We start from the raw sequence: 16,292 nt of genomic DNA, 5'->3' as shown, positions 1-16,292 counted from the left end.
GCCTGGCTCATAGGATTGTTGGAAAGATTGAATGAAATAATATGTGTGAAAATACTTACAAAATTAATTATTTACCTAAATGACAACTAAGTTTTTTTTAATGATGTCCTAAAAATGGTGCAAGACTTAACTATCTGAAGACTCTTATCATTAAATAGGAGGAAAGTGTTTATATTGCATTATCAAGCATTACTAAGAGTTAAATAATGCTGCTTTGTCATCTTTACCTGTTTTATAAATATATCTACAATAAAGCTTAGGTGTGAAGTACTATTTATTTGATTTATATTTAAATTTTTCAGAGACAGATCAGTTGATATGTTGACTATGCATATGCTATGGCTACTTTCTAATAAAGAGTCAGCTTCCGTTTTGATGCTGCTTGTGCACTAATATTGAACGTTTTTCTGAGCATTTAGTGTAAACCACTATACTGATTAAGATTTTGATAAAGTACTAACTTAAATTTTTTAACATTTGCAAAGTGATATTTGGTAGCCCACATTTTCTTATTTAATCTTCACTACAATCCTGCAGGTTAAATAGTGTTATCCCAATTTTTATAGTTAGGAAAACTGGTACACATGAATTACAGATTAAAATAACATTTTGTCAATAGTAACTTTTGCTTCTAGTGTTCTGTTGATGTGGGTCCTGAATAACATTTCAACTGGTGCTTTTTCGATGGGCATTTTAGAAGGGAGGAAAGTATTGTTAATAGTTTTTATTTTATTTTTTATTGTGTGTGTGTGTGTGTGTGTGTGTGTGTTTGTATAAATTGATTTTTAGAGAGAAAGGAAGGGAGAGTGAGAGAAACATTAATGTGAGAGCAAAACATTGATCAGTTGCCTCCTGCATGTCCCCCACTGGGGAATGAGCCCACAACCCAGGCAGGTGCCCTGACCAGGAATCCAGCCGGCAACCTTTCAGTGCACAGCACCATGCCCTACCAACTGAGCCACACCAGCCAGGGCAATAATTTTTATTTTTAATGTTTATCTAGCTTTGCTCCAAAAAAAAAGATTGATGACAGGGGTTGATACCATAATTGCTCCTAACCTTCTGAAATGGCCCACAGTATACATAATGGGCAAGAGAAATAGACTTACTTATCTATCAGAACTTTTTCTTTTTTTTCTCAAAATCTATTGGTCACTCCCACTGGCAGGAATGTATTTGTTGGCGTGTAGAGGCAGAGCAGAAGTAGGAACATGTTTCAAGTGCAACCTGTGAACATGAACCATATGGGGATCTCTAAGCCTTCAGCTATAAAACCATAGAAGATTTCTTAGTTGATAGAAGTTCATGTCTATTAAAGTCTGAACTTGTTGGTGAAATCAGTGTAACATCTGATTATTAGGGATAGTGATGCTGTTTTACTGATGATCTTTTATGATTATAATGATAACAAAATGACTTACATATTATACTAAAACAAATAAGTGAAAAAAAGTTCATATTTTCTTTTGATCCTATAGGATGTAGATGATTTCTTTGAGCATGAACGAACATTCCTTTTAGAATATCATAACCGAGTTAAGGATGCATCTGCTAAATCTGATAGGATGACAAGATCCCACAAAAGTAAGGTTTTTTTCTTTGTGGCTAAAACTTATATTTTTAATGGAATAATTACATATAAAGTTATTATGTTATTTACAGTTTGTAAAAGTCTTGATATAAACAGCATTTCTTAAACTGTGGTCTATGAAGACTTGGCTCCAAGGCCCTTTTTAGCAAGTCTGTAAAGTCAAAACTATAATTCTGTGATGCCTTTTGTCTTTTTCATCATGTTGACATTTATATTCATGATGCAAAAGCCGTCATGAATAAAATTGTTGGTGCCTTAGCACAAAATCAAGGCAGTGGCATCCAAATGTACTAATAATCACCACATTCTTTCTCTCAGTGCGTTTGCAGTTTTGGGTTTTTTTTTTCAAGTTCAATTAATGTCTTTGAGGAAGCAGTATAAATTAATAATTGTAAAAAATCTCCCTTGAGCCCTGGCCGGTTTGGCTCAGCGGTTAGAGCATCAGCCTGCGGTCCAGAGAGACCCGGGTTCGGTTCCCGCTAAGGGCGCGTACCTTGGTTGCAGTTTGTCCCCGTCCCTGGTTGGGCTGTGCGGGTGGCAACCACTCGATGTGTCCCTTTCACGTCGATGTTTCTCTCTCTCTCTCTATCCCTCCCACTCAATCTGAACAAAAAATGGGAAAATGTCCTCGGATGAGGATAAAAAAAAAATCTCCCTTGAGTGTACCTTTTTCTTTTTTTTAAATTCTCACCCAAGGACATTTTTGCATTTTTCTTCAGATAGAGCGGGAGGGAGAGAGGGAGGAAGAGAAAGAGGGAGAAACATCGATGTGAGATAGACACATCGAGTGGTCGCCACCCACATGACCCCAACGGGGGCCTGGGACAGACTGCAACCAGGTACATGTTCTTAGTGAGAACTGAACCCACGACTCTCTGGTCCGAGGGCCGATGCTCTAACCGCTGAGCCAAACCAACCAGGGCGAGTACACCTTTTTCATCCCTTAAGTGGTGAAATGGGAGGTGTGCATAAAGCATTTTGTATACTGAAGTATGTTGTGTCTCTAGAAAAACATTTTAGTGGTTGAGTTGTAACTGAGCTCTCTACTTTTACATAAAACATCATTTTTACTTAAAAGAATGCCTGACGTCTAGACTAGCTATGATTATTCAGACTTCAGCATTTGTAGACATTTTCTGGGGGTTTTTTTGTTTGTTTGTTTTGTTTTGTTTTTTGGTATGTGCCCCTGCGGGAACTGAACCTGGGACTCTCTGGTCCACAGGCCAACATTCCAACCGCTGAGCCAAACTGGCCAAGGCTGTAGACATTTTCTTAAAAATTCACTAAGAGAGCCTGTCACTTTAAGGAAAACAAGCAACTGACAGTATTTGTTGACAATGATAAAAGTCAAGCTCTTTAGCAATAATTAGAATTTCAGAAAACTTGCTTCCATTTTTCATGGGCTTGCTTCCTAATAAAGAATTGTCTGAGATTAATGATAATATTAGTGAATGAGATTTTTAATATTGTATACTGAAATGTGTCAACATTTCAAGTGTGTCAAGATTCATTGAACTGATGCTTTCTAAATGATCATTGAACTTAGATACTTTATAACATCTAAGTGCATGATGTTATAAAATCGTGTATGTAAACCATTCTAAAAGCATTTTAGGCTAATGGGTTTTTAAACAGTTTTATTGAGGTATAATTGATATCAATTAGATGCAATGTTCATAGTATACAATTTGATAAATTTTGGCATATATGTGAAATCATAACTACTCTCAAATTAAGTGAACATATCTATCACCACCAAAAGTTTCCTTGTGGCCCTGTGTAATCTCTCTCTCCTACTCATGTCTCCAGGCAGCCACTGATCTGCTTTCTGTCTCTATAGATTAGTTTGCATTTCAAGTGGAATCATACAGTATGTACATTTTATTGTCTGGCTTTTAAATTTTTTTTAATTATTTTGAAATTCATCCATGTTTTGGATATCAATAGTTCATTACCTTTTATTGCTCAGTAATATTCCATTTTATGGATATACCGTGATTGTTTATCCATTCAGCTATTGGTGAACATTTGAGTTGTTGCTAGCTTTTGGCTATTATGAATAAAGCTTACGTGAGCCATTTATTTAAGTATTTGTATAGACATATGCTTTCATTTCATTTGGGTAATACCTAGATGTAGAATGGCTGAGTTATGTGGTAAGTGTATAACTTTTTTTTAAATTGCCAAGCTTTTTTCCAAAATGATTATACCATTTTACATTCCTACCAGCTGTGCATGAGAGTGGTTCTTCATTCTTGTTAACAAAGATAATCGATCCTTTTTTTTTTAAATCTTCATCCAAGCATATTTTTTCCATTGATTTTCAGAGAGTAGAAGGGAGGGAGGGGGATGAGAAAGAGAAACATCAATGTGAGAGAGATACATTGGTTGGTTGCCTCCCACACATGCCCCAACTGGGGCCAGGAATAGAACCTGCAACTAGGGTATGTGCCCTTGACTGGGAATTGAATTCTCAGTGCTTCAGTGCTCGGGCCAGTGCTTTAACCACCAAGCTACACTGGCCAGGGCAAGTTAATCAGTCTTTTAATTTTAGCCATTCTAGTAGGTACTAGTAGTATGTCTTGGTATGGGTTTTCTTTTCTTTTCTTTTTTTTTTTTCCTTTATTTTTTAGAGAGAGGGGAAGGGAAAGGGAGAGAGAGATAGAAACATCAATGAGAGAGAACATCGACTGGCCACCTCCTGCACGTCTCCCCACCAGGGATCGGGCCCACAACCTGGGCATGTGCCCTGACTGGGAATTGAACCGATGACCTCTTGGTGCATGGATTGGCAGTCAACCACTGAGCCACACTGGCCAGGCTTGATGTGGTTTTAATTTGCATTTTCCTAATGACCAGTGATGTTAAACATCCATTCTTGTATTAAGTCCTCCAGTTTTATTCTTCTTTTTAAAAGTTGTTTGGCCCCTCTGGGTAGTTTATATTTTTATACATATTTTAGAATCAGCTTGTCACTTTTTACAAAAATGCCTGCTGGGATTATAATTGGAATTGTATAGAATCTGTAGATCAATTCCGGGAGGGCTGACATTTTTTTTTTTTTTTTATCCTCACCCGAGGATATTTTTCCATTTTTTGTACAGATAGAGTGGGAGGGAGAGAGAGGAAGGGAGAGAGAGAGAGAAACATCGATGTGAAGGGACACATCGAGTGGCTGCCACCCGCACGACCAACCAGGGCCGGGGACAAACTGCAACCGAAGTACGTGCCCTTAGCGGGAACCGAACCCGGGTCTCTCCGGACCGCAGGCCGACGCTCTAACTGCTGAGCCAAACTGGCCAGGGCGAGGGCTGACATTTTAAATTGATCTTCTGTACATGATATGGCATACTCTCCATGTAGTTAGATCTTTAAATCCTCTCAGCAGTGTTTCATAGTTTCCACCATACGGATCTTATATATCTTTAGTTAGATTGATCCCTAATTATTTATTTATTTTTTTTTTTTTTAAATCCTCACCTGAGGACATTTTTTCCATATTTTGTTTGATACAGTGGGAGGGAGGGAGAGAGAGAAACATCGACATGAAAGGGACACATCGAGTGGTTGCCACCCAAATGACCCAACCAGGGCCAGAGACAAACTGCAACCAAGGTACGTGCCCTTGACCAGAATCGAACCTGAGACTCATTGGTCCACGGACCAACGTTCTCACCACTGAGCCAAACCAGCCAGGGCAATAATGTTTTTGGGTTTTTTTAAATAAGTTTTTATTGATTTTTTTAGAAAGAGAGGAAGGGGGAGAGAGATAGAAATATCGATGTGAGAGAAAATCATCGATTTGCTGCCTTGTGCACGCCCCCTACTAGGGATCGAGCTCTCAACCCGGGCATGTTCCCTGACTAGTAATCAAACGTGGACCTCTCAATCCATGGAACGACATTCAATCCACTAAGACACAATGACCAGTCTAAATGATGTGTTTTTTACCTTTCAGTTTTTGGTTGTTCCTTGGTTTAATATGTAGAAATGCGGTGTATTTTCAATATTGATCTTATATCTTGCAAACTTACTAAACTCACTAGTTCTGGTAACTATTTTATAGATCCCTTAGTATTTTCTACATAGATGATCATCTGCTAATAAAAACAGTTATACTTCTTCCTTTCCAGTTTGGATTCCATTTCTTTCTTTTCCTTGCCCCATTGTACTGTAGTCTACCTTGCACTACAGTGCTGATGGAGTGGTGACGGCAGGCATCTTTGCCTTGTTCCTTATCTTCTGGGGAAAGCATGTGATCTTAAACTATTAATTATGATGTTAGGTGTAGGTTTTTCCTAGATACCTTTTATTAGATTGAGAAAATTCTCTTAAATTCCTAGATTTCTGAGAGGGTTTTTAAAGTCAGGAATGAATGTTGGATTTTGTTAAATGCTTTTTGCAAATATTGTGATTGTCATGGTTTTTCTTTTTTTAGTTAATTAATATGGTTAATTGCATTGATATTTCAAATGTTAAATCAAGCTTATATTTTTGGGATAATTATCACTTATACCAGTGGAGTTTAATAGAGTACAAACAGTTTATTAATAGGATTTTAGATTCCCCATTGCAACTAACTCTTAAAGAAACTACTATTCTTTGTTGAGTTTCAGTGTGGTATCAAAGAATATCCACAGTTATTTGAAAATATTAGTAAAATACCTCTTTTCCAGCTACATATCTGCTTGAGGCTGGATTTTCTCCACATACTTGAAGAAAAACAATGTATTGCAGCAGATTGAATGCAGAAGCATATAAGAGAATTTAGCTATCTTCTGTTAAGCCAGACACAAAAGAGATTCGTAAAAATGTAACATTGTCACTCTGCTCACTAATTTTAAAATACAGCCCACCTGATGTGGCTCAATGAGTATTGACCTATGCAACAGGAGGTCCCTGGTTTGATTCCTGGTCAGGGCACATGCCCTGTTTGCAGGCTTGATCCCCAGTGGGGGGCATGCAGGAGGCGGCCAATCAATGTTTACCTCATCGTCAATGTTTTCTATCTCTCTTTTCCTCTCTCTGAAATCAATAAGAACATTTTTTAAAAAAATATATATATATATAGTTTCATTTGGAACATTATTTATGCTAACGTATAATGGTTTTAATAATACAAGTGCACATTGATTGCTATAGCCCACATAAACAAAAGCTCTCCAGGGTCCTCATTTATTTCTAAAAGTGGATAGGAGTTCTAAAACCAAACATTTTGAGAACCTCTGATGCAGAGAGAAGTCGGTACCTAGAAGTATGAAATGGTTTTGGATATCACAAATACTCCATTTTAGAGTATTGTTACATGCCACGATAGGAAGCACATAAAGAAATCTCTGGGTGGTGACTTCTACTCTTGTTATTCTTTTGGGAGGGTTAAGAGTTATTTTTATTTATTTAATTTTTTTTATATCTTTGTGATTTGCAAATTTCTGCAAAGGAGTAGTTTATATTTGCCTATTTAGTAATTAAGAACTATAAACAAAAAGTGTGGGAAACTTGAATTCCTTCCTAGATTCATCCTTTTGGAGCCTTGGACAAATCACATAATTGCTCTTGTGTTGGTTCCTTTATTTATAAAATGATATTAAGGATAAAACATCTTACCCGGCAGGTGTGGCTCAGTAGTTGAGTGTCAACCCATGCACCAAGAGGTCTCTGTTTTGATTCCCAGTCAGGGCACATGCCCAGATTGTGGGCCAAATCCCCAGTAGGGGGCGTGCAGGAAGCAGCCAGTCGATGTTTTCTGTCATCGATGTTTCTATCTCTTCCTCCCTCTCTAAAATCAGTAAAGGGGAAAAAAGGGATAAAACATCTCATACTTTTATTCCTCTGTTAAGAAAAACTTTGTCCCAGCCCTGGCCGGTTTGGCTCAGCGGTTAGAGCGTCGGCCTGCGGTCCTGAGAGACCCGGGTTCGGTTCCCGCTAGGGGCGCATACCTCGGTTGCAGTTTGTCCCCGGCCCTGGTTGGTTGTGTGGGTGGCAGCCACTCGATGTGTTCCTTTCACATCGATGTTTCTCTCTCTCTCTCTCTGTTCTTCTCTCTCCCTCCCACTCTACCTGAACAAAAAATGGAAAAATGTCCTCTGGTGAGGATAAAAAAGAAAAACTTTGTCCCAGACCCTCCATCAGGACCTGCATTTACTTCCCCCACACACCAAAGTCACACATGAGCATACCCTGAGGACTCCAACTGCACCCTGCTTGCCTTCCTGAGAAACACCATATTCCACCTACCTGGGCCAGACCCAGACCAGGCTCAGCTCGTGAGCATCCCTTCCCCCAAACAGAAAAACTTTATAAACATTAAGTGTTTGTACAAGTATTGATTATAATAATTAGGAATACCCTTAAGTTTAGATTTTTTTAAAATTCAGTTCCTTGGTCACATTCATCACTTTTCTATTTTTATAAATATGTTTTTATTGATTTTAGAGAGAGGAAGGGGGAGAGAGCGATAGAAACTTCTATGTGAAAGAGAAACATTAATTGGCTGCCTCGTACATGACCTCTACTGGGGATCAAGCCTGCAAACCTGGGCATGTGCCCTGACTGGGAGTTGAACTGGGACCTCTAAGTCCATGGGACAACACTCAGTCCACTGAGCCACACTGGCCAAGCTTAAGTTTAGGTTTAAAATGGAACCCTGGTGCCCTGGCCAGTTTGGCTCAGCAATTCCCAGTCAATGGCATGTACCTCAGTTGCAGTTTGATCCCGGGCCCTGGTTGGGGTTGCGTGGGAGGCAACCAATCAATGTGTGTCTCTCAGCCAACTGAGCCACACCAGCCAGAGCATAAGTTTGTTTGTTTTTAACTTAAACTTTTAGGTTAAGATAATAGTGAAGTCTCATATACATACTCAGTTTTTTGTTTTTTTTTTAAGCTTTTTACTATGTTTTTTAAGTATTATTATTTTTTTAGAGAGGAAGACAAACATCAATGTGTGAGAGATGCATTGATTGGCTGCCTCCTCCATGCCCCTACTGGGGGATCTAGCCTAAAACCTGGGCATATGCCCTGACCGGGAATGGAACCGAGACCTCTCAGTCCATGGGATGGCACTCAATCCACTGAGCCACACCTGCCAGGCCCTCAAAGTTTCTTTATAAAAAATGAATTTTAGCCTATCAGTTTAATGTAATTTTGTACCATATAAGATAAAGTATAATGTAAGGATTACTGTTTCTTTAGGGAATGAACACATTAAAATCTTGTAAAAATAGTGCTAGTATAAGTGGGAATTTCCATACCTTAGGCATGTGTTGGATTTCATTAATTAGTATTGTACTTACTATGCACCAGGTATATAGCAACATTTATTAACTTATTTAATTCTCCAAATAATAATACGAGGTGGGCACCATTATTATCTCCATTTCCAGAAGAGGAAACTGAGGCACAGTTTATATGCCCAAGATCATATAGCTGGGGAGTTGGGAAGCTTGGATTGGGTCCTAGGCAGTTTGGTTCTAGGTTCACATTCTTCTTTTTTTTTTTTTTAAATCACACAAGGATATTTTTTTCCGTTTTTATCTTCAGATAGAGTGGGGGGGGGCGGATGGAAACATCAGTGTGAGAGAAACACATTGACCAGTTGCCTCCCGCATGACCCTGACCAGGGCTGGGGACTAAACCGCAACCCAGGTATGTGCCCTTGACCGAAATCGAACCTGTAACTCTTTGGTCCACAGGCCAGCACTCCAACTGCTGAGCCAAACCAACCAGGGCTAGCCACACTCTTAACCATTGCATTTATACTATCCTTTCTCTGAACCAAATAGAAGCGAAGCATCTATTATAATCTTCTCTCAACAAGTGCATTGTCCCATGGGGCATGCCTAGGAAGAGTGTTGTGTTAAACTTAGTGCTTTGCTTCTAGTACCCAAGGATAATGGTGCTACCATTTATATAGTTTCCAAAGCTCCATAATTTCCCCTCCTACATTATGTCTACTGTTTGTAAATCCTACCTATTACATTCCCTAAATATCCTTCAGCTTTGTTAGTTCCTCTGTGCTCTCACTGTACCCACTATCTTGATCCTGGCCCTCAGTATCTGACACAACATTTTCCTAGTTGGTTACTCTGCTTCCTGTGTCTCTTCACTTCTAGTCTTTACTCCAGGAAGCAGTTTTTGTTTTGTTTTTTAATCTAAAATCCTCAGGTTAATCTTACCACTACTATGATTAGAAAGTGTTTAATAACACCCATTCCTATAAGACCAAATACAGACTTTATCATGGCTTTAAAAAATCCTTTTTCGCCGTGGCCGGTTTGGCTCAGCAGTTGGAGCGTTTGCCTGCGTGCGGTACAGAGAGACCCAGGTTCGGTTCCCGCTAAGGGCACGTACCTTGGTTGCAGTTTGTCCCCGACCCTGGTTGGTCGTGCGGGTGGCAGCCACTCGATGTGTCCCTTCACATCGATGTTTCTCTCTCTTTCTCTTCCTCTCTCTCCCTCCCGCTCTATCTGAACAAAAAATGGAAAAATGTCCTCGGGTGAGGATAAAAAAAAAAATCCTTTTTCCTCAAGATTCTTCCAATATATTATTTCATCTTCAACTCCATCTACTTCCCCTCTATACCCTTCAGTGCCATAGTTCCAGAAGGTTCCCTGAATATATTATGCTCTTTTATGCCTCCCTGGCCTTGATCCATGCTCTTCCCTTTATCCAAAATGCTCTCCCTTACACATTACCTGGTAAAGATTTGCTCATCCTACAAGCCCAAACTCATTCTGTACTGTCTATAACTTCTTCCCTGACTTACTCAGGTGAAATCATGTTTCCCCTGCCCCCAAAGTAGTTTGTACCTACTTATAATAGTCATCATATTATATTATAGTTCTCATTTCCTTCACTGGATTTTGGGTATCTCATATTACATACACAAGTAGGTGCTCAGTATTTTTTAATTAATGAATAAGTGTTAAATTTTTTAAACTTTTTCCGTAGGTGCTGCAGACGATTACAATAGAATTGGTTCTTCATTATATGCTTTAGGAACTCAGGATTCTACAGATATATGCAAGTAAGGATTCTGATTTTTTTAAAAAAAAACACAAAATCTACATAAAACAAATTTTATTGGCAGCCTGGGTGCACACAATACTTTAGACCCAGCAGTGTCAAAACACATTGATAATAAGGAGCTTCTTTATAAACAGGTCTGTGATAATTTTTTAAATAAAAATGGACCTTGGTGTATATTTTTTTTAACTTTACAAAGTTTTATTTGATGAAAATGGGCTGGGGTGTGTGTGTGTGTGTGTGTGTAAGAGAAGGGAGAGAGACAGACTTTATGTCAAAATATTCTTAGGTTTTGCCCAGCCAGTGTGGCTTAGTGGATTGAACATCATCCCATGAACCAAGAGGTCACCAGTTTGATTCCCAGTCAGGGCGCATGCCCAGTTGCAGGCTTGATCCCTGGCAGAGGATGTATAGATGTTTCTCTCTCTCTCTCCCTCTTCCTTCCTCTTTCTCTAAACTCAATAAGAACATATTTTTAAAAATATATATTCTTAGGTTTTCATTAAGTTTATTATAAGTTAAAAGTGCTGCTTGGAATTAGAACATATGTATGTATATAAATATATTTGAGGCCAAATTGACTTTTTTTAGAGAGAGGAAGAGAGACACATTGATTGGTTGCCTCCTTCACAAGCCCTGACCAGGGATTGAACCCTCCACCTTTTGGTGTATGGGATGATGCTGCAACCAAATGAGCCACACCAACCAGGGCCAAATTGAGTTGGGTTTTTTTCCTTTTTAATCCTACCTGAGGACATGTTGAGAGAGAGAGAGAGAGAAACTATCAATTGGTTGCCTCCTGAATGTGCCCCAACTGGGGATTGAACCCAAAACTCAGGTATGTGCCCTGATCGAACCAACAACCTTTTAATGCACAGGATGATACTCAACCAACTGAGCCACTCTGGACCATCCCAAATTTACTTTTAAAGTAAAATTTGATGCTATCAGTTTGCACTTTTTAAAAGAGGCTGGCTATTCTAGTTTTTATAGTTTAGTGAATGTTAGAGCAGTCGGATGAGGAAGGTGTTATGCATGTCAGTGTAAAAACACTCTGAAAGTTTGCTTACACAGCTGTTCTTTATTTACTTTATGCTAATTTTTCACTTTAATTTTAATCTAATGGTAGTTAATTTTAGTTACTCCTATAAGACTGTTTAAACCCAACTCTTCATTGAAAAATAATTTAGTTCTTTTTAAATGTTAAATGAAAAAACTATTTTCATAGTTCATGCCTTTCTCTAAATCACATCTTTGAACTTTCCTCTAGTATATCCTGTCTCAGTAGACATGTTAGATCCAAGTTTTTTGGCAAAGCATGGTACCATAGCTTATACTAATTAACATGCTACCTTACCAAAGAGTTAGTTCTTAATTCTTTGATAAGAAGGTAAAAAGGCCAACCTTGCCATGTGTTACCTGACATAAACCTGTCAAAGCAAGTTCTTTTTTAGTAAAGTTAAGTTCATAAGATTGTGCTTTAGCTTTCAATAGTATTAACCCTAATCCAATTATAGTCTGTGATTACATGTTTTACAAAATACCTTTTAGTAGTTGGCATTGGGATTTTTTTAGTTGGTTGTCAGCATTTGTGAGAGAGGCTTAGTTAAAAATAAAAGTGAATTCTAAGATAGTATTTGTTTATTGATTTCTGTTGTTTTCCAAACAAAGCAGCTCTGTTTGAAAATGTTTAAAACATAACTATTAGATATCTTCAAAAATTGCTCAAGCTTCAGTGTTTTCCTGTTAAATCAGCCTTTTGTCTCTTTGGATGTGATTGTTCTATACTTCTGTAAAAATTTGAAGGTAAAGGCTTTATTTAGTAGTAGTATTATATTACTAAAGACTGTCAAGACAAAATTTTTAGGTTTTAATATATGGCTTAGACTGTTATCTTGAAATGGGAAGATTTTCTCTAACAACAGATTTTAAGTAATTTGTTATGGGTGGAAGTACAGAGACATTTTTATTATACTAAATGAAGAAAATAAGACCGTTAAATATTATTATGAGACAAGAATGTTTATTATTTATATAGTTTGGGGCATTATATATTCTCTGAACATTTGAAATGGAAAATTATTTAGAGGTAGCTTCTGATGAAATATTTTTCTCTTCCAGGTTTTTTCTCAAGGTTTCAGAACTGTTTGATAAAACCAGAGTAAGTACTATTAATTTATCTTCGGTAATCTAAATCTTTGCCTACACTTGTGTTTAACTTGTTTAGCTTCATTGAGAAAGAGGAGTTATACTTGAAGAAACAGATTTAGATTTGAAAATTTGAGCGTTTTTCAGAAAATTCAGTTTTTGTTATGGCCTTTTGATACTTATGTAGATGTTTTATATTCTTGATCAGAAAACATGTTCATTATGGAGACTGAGTTTATTTTTATGAAGAATGATCCTTTCCTGGGACTTTGTAAGCTAGAAGAAAGTCTTAGATTCATTATAACTTTACCAAGACTATATTGCTTTTGATTTTGATCCCCCTTGACACACTGGTTAAAAGTGGATTGTATCAAATGTACAACAGCAGAAGTTTTTTTTCATAGTAGTAATAATATATATTTTTTTCTAATTCTCTCCTGAGGATATTTTTTCATTTTATCTTCAGATAGAGTGGGAAGAAGGGATGGGGAGAGAGGGAAACATCCATGTGAGACGCATCGACTGGTTACCTCCCGCATGGCCCTGACCAGGGCCGGGGACCGAACTGCACCTGAAGTACCTGCCCTTGACCAGAATGGAACCTGCAAGTCTTTGGTCCACAGACCGATGCTCTAACCACTGAGCCAAACCAGTGAGGGCAATAGTAGTAATTTAATAATGACACAATCTTGGTTTTCAGGGATCAGTCCTAGATACAATAATATTTAACTTTTTTTTTTATCACTTGAAAGAATAGTGAAAATGTTTATTAGATGTTTAGTGGTACTTAGCTGAGAGTGGTGGTGTCTAGTTCATTGTAGAAGTCTGATTTCATCATGACCTTTTTAATGGAGTGATAATGTAGTAGAGACAAGCAAAAGAAAAGATATTCTCTCACAAAGGAAAAGTCCTTAAATATATAAATATTGTTCTACTGGGGTCCATATAGCCCATTATTCTGCCTTTGATATTTGTACCAATAAGCATTTTCTGGGAAGATAGAGTTTTTGTGTGTGTGTATTTACATCATAAGAATAGGGATCTGGCCCTGGCCAGTTTTGCTCAGTAGTTAGAGCATCAGCCTGCGGACCAAAGAGTCCCAGATTTGATTCCAGCCAAGGGCACATACCTCGGTTGTGATTCATCTCTGGCCCTGGTTGGGGTTGTGCGGGAGGCAGCCAATCGATGTGTCTTTGTCACATCCATGTATCTCTTTCTTTTCCTCCCTCCCTCCTGCTCTATCTGAGGATAAATGGAAAAATATCCTTCGGTGAAGATTTAAAAAGAACAGAGATCTGTATCAAGATAGCCATATGTGTCAATTCTTTTAGAAGCATTTGTCAAGCTGGGATTAGATATGCAAGAGATGTATTGTGAGGAACAAAAAGGAAGGAGCAGAAGTAGGCAGGAAGAGCCTTCAGACCACAGTGCAGGTCTATACCTCTGGAAGAGGAGGGCAGAGAAAAGAGGACTTGGTAGGAAAGTTTTAGACTGTAGCACAGTTCTAAGAAAGTTTTGTCCATGTCAAAGAGGAGGAATCTTTGAGCCAGAGTAGCCCATTAGAGGAATTCTGCATCAGGCAGGAATGGGCTGGCACTACTACCCACTGTGTTTTGTCATTGGCTGGGTACACCCGAGGCAAGAAGGGGAGGATGGAACATAACTTTGGTACAATATGCAACATGGTTCTGGATCCAGAGAGATTGTAATTGGGACTATAAATCAGCTACTGTCCTTGCAGCAAGCAGTTTCTCTTGAAGGAGATATGAGGGAAATATTTCCACAGCCACCACAATTCTTATTTCCTTTAGTGTATGCATGTTGTTCTGGTTGTTCTTGCTGTGTTACAAAGCATCCTAAAATTGGTAGCTTAAAACAACGGCCAGTTTATTATGTTAATTCTTTGGGTCAGAAATTCAGAAAGGGCACATCAGTGATGGTGTGCCTGTGCTCCATGATGACCTCAGTATCAAAGATACGAAGGCTGGGGGCTGGAATCATTTGAAGGCTTTCATTAATGTCTGGGGTTGATACTGACTGTCAGCTGGGGCTTCTGCTAGGGCTGTTAGCTGTAACACCTACACATGGCTATTCCATGGAGTTATTTAGGCTTCCTCACAACATGGTGACTAGATTCCAAAAGTGGGCATCCAAAAAGATGGGAAGTGGAAGCTGCTAGTTTTATAAGCCCTGAGCCTGGGAACTAGCACAGCATCACTTCTGTATTGGTCAAGCCATCTCAGAGCCTAGATTGGGGGGGGGGGGGGCACATATTCTACTTCTTAATATAAGGAGAGGAGCCATATTTAATTAAAAGCATCCAACAATTATATACCATGTAATCTAAATCTATCTAAATTGATTTATCTCTGTCAGTTCTGAATATACTTTGTGTCTATGCTCTTATCTGTTAGGTTAAAAAGTTCCTTAAGTTTATTTCTCCATAAAGTAATATTTTTCAGAAGCTTCAGAACTTTGTATTTAAATATATTATACATATAGGAAAGAACACATATCAGAAGTATATTTCTCAGTGAATTTTACAAAGCGAACATTACCAGCAACCCAGATGCCCTGCCCCCCTTCAGCTGCCTTCTTAGTTACCACCTCCTATAAGACTAACCACTATCCTATCTTCTAACAGCACAGGTTAGTTTTATTTTCATATTTTATAAAAATGCATTATGTAGTATGCATTCTTTTTTTCTTTTTTCTTTATTGATTTTAGAGAGAGGAAGGGAGAAGGAGAAAGAGATAGAAACATCAATGAGAGAGAACATCGATTGGCCTCCTCCTACATGCCCCCCATTGGGGATTTGGCCCACAATCCGGGCATGTGCCTTGACTAGGAATCACACTGTTGACCTCTTAGTGCATGGGTTGACGCTCAACCACTGAGCCACACCGGTCAGGCAGTATGCATTCTTTGATGTCTAGTTTCATTTACTCAACATTATGTACATAAGATTCATCCATGGTGTTATATGTAGGTATATTTCCTTCATTCTTATTACTGTGTAGTATCCTATTGCAAGAATATACTTAAATTTATCTGTTCTACTGTTGGTAGATGATTTGGATAGTTTCTAGTTTGGAGCTCTTTACAAATTGTACTATTAAGACCATTCTAGTGTATCTTCAGTTGAACATAAGTGTAAATTTCTGTTGGGTGAATATAACTAGAAGGGGAATTGGTGGGTCACAGGGTATCCATGTGAAAAGCTTTTGAAGATACCGCCAAACTTTACCTACGTGATTGTACCAATTTACATTCCCACCAGAAGGAATGAGCATTGGTTTGCTGTACAAGCTTATAATACTCTTTTTTATTTTAGCTATTCTGGTAGATGTGTAGGGTTTTTTATTTTAACTTTTTGTTTTGACAATATTTCATACTTACAGAAAAGTTGCAAGACTAGGTAGGACAAAGAATTCATGTACATGCATCACCCAGATTTCCTGAAAGTTCTTTTATTCCAAAAGTCCATATTCCTTGTGTTTTCTGCCCTTTGTGCACATCTCTGTGTTGT

The 16,292-nt window shown here is 38.2% G+C and overlaps 1 protein-coding gene across 1 annotated transcript in view; it reads left to right on the top strand.

The window, feature by feature from the left end:
• SNX6 (sorting nexin 6) overlaps nucleotides 1-16,292 on the top strand; it is a 65,630-nt gene that overhangs the window by 33,672 nt on the left and 15,666 nt on the right. The window contains exons 8-10 of the mRNA XM_036281391.1: nucleotides 1,479-1,584; nucleotides 10,540-10,615; nucleotides 12,736-12,775. Of these exons, the coding sequence (XP_036137284.1) occupies nucleotides 1,479-1,584; nucleotides 10,540-10,615; nucleotides 12,736-12,775 (222 nt within the window). The remainder of the gene's footprint in view (nucleotides 1-1,478; nucleotides 1,585-10,539; nucleotides 10,616-12,735; nucleotides 12,776-16,292) is intronic.

This window comes from Molossus molossus, unplaced genomic scaffold (genome assembly GCF_014108415.1).
Source record: "Molossus molossus isolate mMolMol1 unplaced genomic scaffold, mMolMol1.p scaffold_m16_p_1, whole genome shotgun sequence".
In the NCBI taxonomy this organism is placed as follows: Eukaryota; Metazoa; Chordata; class Mammalia; order Chiroptera; family Molossidae; genus Molossus; species Molossus molossus.
The sequence above is the reverse complement of the archived record's forward strand: the minus strand, read 5'-3'. Positions and strand labels throughout refer to the sequence as shown.